At 40.6% G+C, this 9,894-nt stretch overlaps 1 protein-coding gene across 1 annotated transcript in view; it reads left to right on the top strand.

Moving 5' to 3' along the window:
- The window catches only part of NTPCR (nucleoside-triphosphatase, cancer-related), a 35,441-nt gene extending 26,111 nt beyond the window's left edge, over positions 1-9,330 (top strand). The window contains exons 2-5 of the mRNA XM_009329230.1: positions 65-227; positions 1,322-1,418; positions 4,220-4,429; positions 9,200-9,330. Of these exons, the coding sequence (XP_009327505.1) occupies positions 65-227; positions 1,322-1,418; positions 4,220-4,429; positions 9,200-9,268 (539 nt within the window). The 3' untranslated portion in view covers positions 9,269-9,330. The remainder of the gene's footprint in view (positions 1-64; positions 228-1,321; positions 1,419-4,219; positions 4,430-9,199) is intronic.
- Positions 9,331-9,894: the final 564 nt, after the last annotated feature.

Raw genomic sequence — 9,894 nt, 5'->3', positions numbered from 1 at the left:
TAAAAATGGGCTTTTAGTAGAGAAGAAGATAATCCTGTGTGCTTTTTTCCCTCTTTATTTTTAGGGGTTGGAAAGACTACTTTGATCCAGAAAGTCACTCAAGCTCTAAAATCCTCGGGCATTCCCATTGATGGATTTTACACAGAGGAAGTTAGAGAAGGTGGCAGGAGAACAGGATTTGATGTTGTCACTTTGTCTGGAAAACGAGGACCTTTATCTAGAGTCAGGTACTGAGATTTTAATAACTGCAAGTGGCTTATTGTTTTATGCTTCTGCTCCAGTCTGTCGGCATGTTAAATGCTCCTTCAGAAGGTGATTTCCAGCACACATATGGCTTTCATGGTCAGGTTCTTTGTTCGGTTCTTGTGTCCTGGCTGATACCTATATTATGTATGTAGACAGTGTCTCTGTTGCGTAGTGAAATATTGAAAATGTGCTAGGGAAGGGTGTTCTCTCTTACTGCCTATTTTATACCAGATAGAGAGGAAGCACTGCCGACCCTTTTATTGTGAGGCCAAGTCTCTTTGGGATACAGTAAGTAGCTTATTGTAGGCAGGGAGGAAGATTTTTTGTTTCCACCAGCTGATTTATGGAGACAGAAGTGGAAAATAAAAGGGAAATTGCATATAACATTGTTTTGAAGAGCCACTGACTGGCTCACAAAACCCACATGTGAATTTTAAGAAAAAGAGGGGTTTGGAGCCTCACTAAGAGGGGGACCCTCTGAAGTGCAGTCTCTCCCGATTCACTAGACTTAGCTTTTCACGTGTTGTGCAAAACTTAGTCTAGGTCCAGGTGTGACGTTAGCACCTCATTCAGACATAGTTGATCTGACTAAATAATTTGCATACTGCTAATAAAGGAGGTTCACCTAGGATAGTGTGATGCAGCACATGCAAAATGAGTATTTTTCCAAGATTGTTTAAGGGTTTTGCAGCCCATACTGAGAATTGGGGTACTGCTGTGATGCTGTCTGTAGCGTCGCATTACCAAACTCAAGGATCTGAACTGCAGGCATGTATTTTGATTTCAGTGTAAATACATCTGCTGGCTTTTAGATCCCATTGTCCTTCTGTACACTATTCAAATTTGAGCGTACGTAGTTGTGAAGGTAGCTTATGGTATATTTATTATCTGAAAGTATGCTACCTACAATATGACTTAATGGATGGTTTACAGAGTTTCTTTCCTTTTCTTAGAAGAATTAAGGGGATTTGACTTATTAGGATAACTTCTCATAAATCCACTTGAAATTACTGCAGTGAGTTCTCATTAAACTCGTTACTTAGAAGGAATTGTGTATCTCTTTTTTCAAATCCAGTTCTGATTCTTCTACTTCAAGACGTGAATATCGGGTCGGACAGTATGTTGTAGACCTTGTTTCATTTGAGCAGTTGGTTCTACCTATGCTGAGAAATGTGAGTATTCTGTGAAAGCTGCTGAAAAATGGATGCTTTATGATAATGAGTGTTATTGGAAGGCCCTTCTAGAGCACTAGTTTTTGATATTAATAAATGGCCTGTTTCTTGGGTATCGCTGATTCTCACTGACTTTGGGATCAGGAAGCTGCAGTGGCAAATCTTGCTTGTTCTCTTGTGCTTACTGTGGTGGTGGAGAGATTGCAGTCCCCTCTCATTCTTGATCTGACATCGTCCTGAGAGCAGGACCTCCTTAGCCTGAGAGATAGCTGATAGGAAGTTTCTTCCTGTGTCACTGTCTTGCATATTGGAAAGCAAACAAAATGTATGAGTGGCTTACCATGCAGAACTGAGTGGAGTCACTGGGTCGCTCCAAGAAAAAGGCTTTTGCTGCTGCTCCTCTTCTTTACAGCCTTTTTTTTCCCCCTTGCTCTGGTTCCCATCTTCTTCCAGTAGAAGCATTTGTTTCTTCAATCCAGTGGTTATTTTTGATTACCTGTGTAAGTACCTGCAGGCTGCTAGGTTTTAACTGATAATAGCAGCCTGATAATTTGGGATTTAGCCTGCTGCACAAGGAGCACTCTGTGTGGAAAGTCTTGTCACAATCAGTCTTTTTCTTGTCCTCCTAACATTCTGTTACTACCTTTTTCCTTCTCCTTCCTCCCTCTAACTCCAACCCTTCCCCTCTCCAAAATTGAACAAGAACACATCTGATTTTGGCAATAACGTATCACAAACAGTGTGCAGCAGCTGCTGAACTGTACTACTAAAAAAGTCCTATTGTGATTTTTCTACACTGCCAAAGCTCAAGGGGCCAAGGAAGAAGGGACTTCTTAATGAACTTCGAAAGAACAAAAAACCAAAGAGGTGCAAGGAGCAAAAATGAGATTGAGGGTCTGATTCTTGTTTTTGTCAAGGAACATTAAAGTCTGAGAGTAGGGAAGCAAAGATGTTGGTGGCAAGGGAGAAAGGAAGTATGAATAAAAAGGGACAATTTTTATATGTTTAATGTCACTGTAACTTGATTTACTATGTTAGTAAATAGAAGGATAGTTTAATAAAAAAGACTTCATTAAGCCAGCGCTGTACTCGGAATCCTTTTACTGCTGCATTAATGTGAACTCCAGGAGAGATCTTTCTCGAAGGGTGTTAGCAGTGTTGAATTTTTCTGGTTGTTATATAGCTTTCTGCAAGTACAAGAGCGTGAGGAGAAGAAGAAAAGGGGCAGCAGGGTCAGACAGTGCATGACCCTGTTCTCATTGGAAGCGCTGGTAATCAGTTTTGTGGGAATGTGGTCATGCATGTAGGCGGCACAAAATGGGAGAGGAGGAGAGTGCAGAAGATCATAGAACTGAAACAAGAAGAGACAAATGAAGAATGAGGGCAGGAGAGTCATAGGTATGGTCTGGTTTGATCAGAGAGCAGCATGGAGTGGGCATGTGCCCATTTAGTCTTGAGGGCAGCTTCAGCTCTTAAGGCTTGGATCTCGTTCACTCCAGAGAGAACAGGGGTAGATCCTACAATGGATGATCTCTCTAGTTCTGGAAACTTTACTGGGCAGGACCAAGGATTTTTTTCAAAGCAAAATGCTCTGTTTCTCAGTGTGTCACCTCGTGACTAGTATTGGCTTTTTAGCTCGCTAATCTATGAAAGGATTTTAGATAAAATAGCTACTCAGCAGGGACGTAGTTTGAAAAGATTTTAGGATGCGTGTTATACAGTTCTTCCACTTTCCCAGAAGCAAAGACTTTGCCTTTGCAAGGGAAAAGATTTCAATTTTTTTTTCCCTTGGTTTTTTTTTAGGTTCTGTATAATATGGCTGGTATTGGTATATATTCATGGATCTACAGTGATGTTTTGACTTGAGTTGATTTCCTTCTCACTTCTATAAGTAATGGAGTACAGTTCTCAGTTACTTTTACCAAGAGAGGGTAGGCAGTGCGCTTCCTTTTCTCTTGAATAGTTCCTCTGCTTTCCGAGTTGCCTTTACTTCCGTGGCTCTCACCCATGTTCTCTCCTAGACTTCCCTGCTGCTCATGCCAGTCTGCAGCACGTTTACTGTTTGGCACAATATTCCCTTCATGAAAAAAGCAAACAAACGCAAATGTGGTTAATTGTTAGTATGGTGCCTATCCTACGGTCCAGGGGGGTGGCTAGGACTATAGAACAAGCTATATCTTGACAAAGAAATGGAAGATGACTGTTCTGATGTGAAGGAGGCTTGGAAATGGCTTGGTTGTTATCCAGATAGCTTTGAAGAAAGCTAGTTGTTCTGAGAGAAATGCTAGTTTTGACCCTCCTTTGATCCAGCTACAAGAGGAGGAACTTGCAAATCTAGATTTAATGCAAGTCTTTTTTTTAATACTTGGGTTGTGTGGATATTGATCTATTCTAAATGCATAATTTGATGGGAAGAATGAAGTTTTGAAAAACTGCTGTCCCTCAGATTGATTGAGAGCTGCTAGTAGGCAAAGTGCAGTTCTTAATGGTCAAATAGCTCATATGGGACCATTGTGAGAATTCTGCTTTGAAGGAAAACTGATATTATGGATATTTCCTATTGTAGTTGGTATTTATGCTGTATATATATTTTCCTCTTTCCAAAAATCTGTGCTGAAATAGAAATGATAGATTTATAAGTCTGTCAGTTACCAGCAGCAGCTTTGACTCTCCCACTTTCCCCAGTATTACAATTGAATTGATTTCTTTTGGAGGTATTTCTTTTATTAGCATAGAAATTATTTCTGATGCTTGTTCTAAGTTCTGTGTTGTTTACAGTCTCTTGATGCACTTTTCCACAGGTAAACCATGGCAGTGATGCAGACAAAAAGATTTGTGTCATAGATGAGATTGGTAAAATGGAACTCTTCAGCCAGGCTTTTATTCAAGCTGTTCGTCAAACGCTGACTGGCTCAGGGACCGTGGTGCTTGGCACTATTCCAATACCTAAGGGAAAGCCGCTGGATCTTGTTGAAGAAATAAGAAGTAGGAAAGATGTTAAAGTGTTCAACGTGAGTAATATTTAATATCCTTAAAGAGCCTTCTGTTCTAGGTTGCTGGTTTGTATTTGGCTCTGTTTAAAAACTAATTGTTACTACCAATTGATAGCTGTGGGTAGCTTGTATGAAATAAGTTTTTTATTTTCCATTTTATTCTTAATGGGCAGGTGTTCACCTTATTAAAAAAAAAATCCCATTTGGCACTTACTGTAGCAGTCTCGCACAGCTGGCTTTGCTTGTGAGGGGCTGTAGAAGTAATGATATGGTTGTTTTAAAAGGTTTTCTTGCTGTAGTATTATTGCCGTGTAAGTATTCATTATTCCTAAGAGTTAAATCTTTTAAAGTATGGTCAGATTTTTATTTCCAGACTGGCTTGCAGAAATAGTACCAGTAATCATATTCAAGGAAAAAAAGAGGCAGCAGTGGAGTTTGCAGAAATTATTTCTAGAAGACAGACACTTGTAAATGGAGTATACTTTCTCTGGAGTCAGTGAATCAATTTTAGAATTCATTACATTATTTTCACAGACATAATTTTCAGAATAGTAGGGCTTCAGAGTGCATTTCTGATCAGTTACAGGGAGGTTCTCAAAAACATACCACAACAAAACATAGCCTGTTCACAGGAATACATGTGTGAGGTTTCCTTAACATCTGTAAGTGTCCTGGATGCTTCACGAAAACAAGCTAAATGCAGCCCCCACTCCTTTGATTTCTTTTTCTGCTCAGTGGGTACTATTTGTAGTAGAGAATAAAGCTGTGTATCCAAAACTGAACTGTGCATCTCCATAAATTATAAATTCAGTAAGTGGGACGTAAACATCCTGGCTTATTAACAGGGGTAATATGCTATAGAGCAGTATACTGTTGCAGCCTGTTCTTTATCAGATGCACGTCACGGTGAGAATGCTTACTTTGGTTTCATCCAAGTGAATGAGGAAGGAAAAAACACTTTCTCAACAACTTTATACTGAATGATCTTAATTAATGCAGAGAAAGCAAAGCCTCCATCTTCTTTTCCTCTTCAAAGTGAGATTAATAAAACTGCAGTGCTCGGAAAAGTTCCTCAGCTTTCTTTTAGTTGGTGATCCCATCATCATCTTCAATTTCTGTTTTTTAAATTAAATGCTTGTTTAATTAAGTGCTAAAGCAATCCTAGGAGCAAAGACGAGAGAAGATTCCTTTCCTCACGTAAGCATTCAACTCCTACCATTCCTTTCAGAAATAAAACCCCAGGTTTCCCACTGACAAGCTCATGTGTGTTAGTTGTCAGGCTACTGAACAGGGGTGCACGTGAATGTGAATTTTATGACTTGCTTTACAGTGGTAGGACTGGGGAAGAGGGAATGGAGAAGCCTCACTGAAAGTAACAGTCATTCAGTGCTTAGGCTGCAGTCGCAGCAAGGCAATAGTGTGCGTTTGGTCCTCTCAGGGGAGGAAGCAGAGTGCTAGAAAACAGCATTTGGCTTTTCAAGGAAGCTTTTGAGTCTTCCACTGTCTCTTTATCATGTGATGTTCTGAGAGCATGTGCCACTCAGCCCTGGGTTGTTAGCTGTATCAGTCTGCCGATACATCTTTCCCTTAAGTACTGACTACAGCCACAAAAAGTCTTCCTGTAAATTTCAATGGAGCAGTGTTTTCTCTAGCTAAAAAAAACTTTACTAAAAAAATGAGCCATCCTGTTTATGCTGCTGAGATTAGGACATGCAGGTTTCTTTGTTTAAATAGAGTTCTCTGGTGAATCCGTTAGCCAAAAGCATGGGTGTGAAATGTTTGACAGACTGCAAGAGTTCCCAGGTGGCAGAGACCTGCTGTGCTAAAGTCTTGTGCAGGAGAGCATCTGTCTCGCTTGCTCCAGTGACATACTACGTGCTCTTTCCCAGCTAGTTAAAACGTGTGCATGAGCAGGAACAGAACCTGCCCATGGGGAGTCAGAGGTGTTACTAGCTGAAGTAAATACTGGATCACCAACTATGTTCTTCAAGGGCTGCGGCATGGGGAGAACCTGGAGTGCCCAAATAGCTCATGGTCAGTAATTTCTTACTAACTTTTATGGTGCCTGGAAGTGTGCAGAAGTAGGTGGCTACCTTCCAAAAAAGTTCTGCCTGCTTTGTCACTTAATATGGAGTTAGGCTGCATTCAAGTAACTCAGCAGAGTTTTCTCATCCTTCTTAGTGTCGCAAGGACAGTTCTGATGTTTGACGCTAAGTGCATAGAGACAGCTGTCTGGGGTTTTACAGTCCCTTCTGTCTTGAAAGCATATTCAGTTGGTGTAAATGGGCCCAGATGCCCTAAAAGCAGTTGAGAACTTGGTCCCAAATGTTTAATTTAGTATGCTTAGAGCACTTAATGATAGGAGCTCTGATATTTAACATGTTTCTTTCCATTGTTGCCCAATTCCATTTTGCTGAGAACTAAACTTTCCAGTGAAACTACAGAGGGTCTTTTTGCACCTGGGTCTGTGTAGTTTTGCAGACACGGTGTCATAAATAGGATCAGATTGTCCTTAGCAGCTGGCACACATTAATTTTCTCCCATTTTCCCATCTATTAATTTTGCTTCCATGAAACCCATTAGTGAAGTTGGGTTGCATATGCCTTTTAAGAAAGAAAATAAATAGTTAAATGGATCAGAAGAAAAGGTTCCATTTGAACAGACTGTACAAAAGGGGTTTCCTTGACAGTACTTTAACGGTTAGGGGAAGAAAGCTTTTGTCCTCTACTGTTGCCCGCGTGGAGTCTAGGTGGTAGTTTCCTCCAAATTGCCTAAATGCTTCGTATAAGCAGCATTTACAGTTATTTTCAACTCCCTGTCTAAAAATCTACCCATCTGTTTGTACATTAAGTACAGATACTGGGAGATTTGTTCTTTCTGGGAAAGCTGCCTGCACTGAATGTCTCCAGATCTTAAGACGAAACTTATATCTATCAAGCAGCCTTTGTAAAACAGTTGTGAAAATTTTCCAGCATTTGGCACTTTCTCTTTGCTGCTCTCACTGGACTTCTGGCATGTAGGTATGGAAAACGGATAGATAAAATGTAGTATTGTTTTTGTTGGCTGTGAGACAGTGGGAAGAGCTATTAAATGTTCAGAAGGTCCTTTGAAAGTCAGGATATCAGGACACTTGCTGTGAGATTTAGAGTTTGGCTGATCTCTGCTCTGTGCCTTGTTTACGTTGGGGTCTCTCAATAGCCTTACTGAAGAGCAGTTCCATTCTTTGTTGTCTTGCTCTCTTTGTTATTGTGGGGTTTTCTGTTTCTCTTATAATAGGCTTGGAATGATACTCAATAAAAACAGCAACATTTTCAGGCAGATCTTCCCTTTCATCCCCCCCCCCCTTTTTTTTTTTTTAAATGTCACTTTTTCATCAGTCCCATGTTTTGATCTGCTGTCTTGAATTGAAGTGACATAGGTGAGACCACCGTCTCTAGGTTTTACAGTGTTGGTTTCCGGCGTTTGGATAGGATGTCTGTGACTGTAAATAGCAGTAGGCTCCTAGGGCCAAATTCCTCAGGTAGGACTGTCACCTATTTAAAAAAAAAAAACAAAACACAAAACCCCAAAAAACACGAACTTTCTCTGGTTCAGTATTGACTGTAGTACTGGAAGGGATACAAACCCTTGTGCTCAGATCTTAAATGCAGCTACAGGGAATGCAGTGAAACCTTGCTGGTAGAGAGTTTTATGCCATGCATAGTGTGGTGTCTCTCCTTCCTTGCCAAACAGCATTTCTCAAACTTTGTTAAAAATATGAATGCACTTACTTTTTTTTTTTTTGGCCCATCTGTCTTTGCCTGATTTCTTCCTGCCCTCTCTGCAGGGATCTGAACAGTGGGGAAAATTTCTTTGGCTTTTTAAGATGAGGCTTTTGCTGACGCTTCACAATTGCTTGTTAACCCTTTCACCACCCCAGCCATCTCCCCAGGTTTTGGTTGAGTTAGTAATGCATGGCACTGTGGGTCACTGGGCTCTGTATCAGGACCCAGTCTGTCAAGAAGGGGTAATTTACACCCCCCACCCCCTGCCAGGTCTGTGCTTCATCATTGCTGCACCTGGGAGCTGAGCTGACTAGCAAGTGCTAGCATTTGCTTGGCAGCTTACAGTAATCTGCACGTGCTGCAATGCAGATGGGCCCAGCAAAAGACAGGACGCTGGTCTATATGGATTTTCACATGCACTGGTCTTAAAGCCCAGCATTTCCATGGACTGGTCAACCAAAGGCATACCTCAGGGTGCTACAAAAGCCCCCCAGCTTTCTCAAGTAGTCTTATTTCTTTTTCAAGGTGTTTCTATCCTGCAATGCTAAGGTTTCTCAGAATATAGGCTTGCGCTGCTAAGCCTGTTTTAATTTGTTTCGTTGCAGATGGTTTTGACTAGGTCTGTCATCCTAATAAATACAACCCTTTCAAGTACTGAAGGTATAAGAACTCCACTTTATAGTAGGAAAATTATATTTGGTAATTGAAAAGGATTTCTAGTTAACGACAAAAGTACATGCTGGTTCTTTGAGTGATTCGTGTTAGTTATTTAAGCCCTGAATAGTACTGCAAAATACCACAGGTAATTAAATCAAAAAGATCACTGAATATTCAATTACAGATGCAGGTTTGTGGGTTTAGCTTATTGTGTTCTCAGCAGCAGCAGAAGGCAGGTGTTTGACACTCAACATTCCTCCACTGAGAAAGAAATGCATTTGAATTTCTGCTTTGTTTGTTTTTGAAGTAAACACTGATATAGAGGTTATTCATCAAATTACATCAGTTTTAATTTCTCTTTCTCTAGGTTAGTAAGGAAAACAGAAACAGCATTTTACAAGACATCTTGGCAGCTGTGGAATCCTGCAGAAAATGAAGACCTTTTCTTGCCTGTAAACACTAAAGCTTTTATTTTAACAAAACATTACAACATTTTGCAGATGTTTTAGAGTCTGTCCTTCCTGCTTTAGCCCCTGGAGGCTTTGCTGGAGCCTTCAGGGTAAGCAAGGTAAAGCTGGTAATACTCTAAAATGTGAAAACGAGACTAATACTCTAAAATGTGAAAACGAGACAGCGGAATTCTTGTTTATGCAGTTCACAAGCCGATCCATTCAAAAAATTGAACGGATGCGTAGTTAACATCCAGTTGTAATCTGGGTATTTGGAAGTTAGGTGATCTGACTCTGATCCTAGTTACACCATGTAAAAGCAATTACCTGTCAAATCTGTTTTGAGATCTTAGTCTTTCAGAGTGTGGTGTGGACTGTTCTGCCTAGAGAGCAATTCAGTGTCTGGAACTTAGCCCTGGTGTAACAGAACAGGACACTGCGCAAAATCTATGTGTGCTCTACCTGGTTCACATAGAAATATCTTTGCTGTTGGTGAGCCAGCTTAGGTGTTTCCAAGTGTGTTTCAGCATGGCTGCTGATGATTCATGAGGTAGGAAGGAATAAGCAGATGCTCTCCCCCTAACCCCAGACACTCCTCTCTCCAGTTGCAGTA

This window comes from Pygoscelis adeliae, unplaced genomic scaffold, assembly GCF_000699105.1.
Source record: "Pygoscelis adeliae isolate BGI_AS28 unplaced genomic scaffold, ASM69910v1 Scaffold77, whole genome shotgun sequence".
NCBI lineage: Eukaryota > Metazoa > Chordata > Aves > Sphenisciformes > Spheniscidae > Pygoscelis > Pygoscelis adeliae.
The sequence above is the reverse complement of the archived record's forward strand: the minus strand, read 5'-3'. Positions and strand labels throughout refer to the sequence as shown.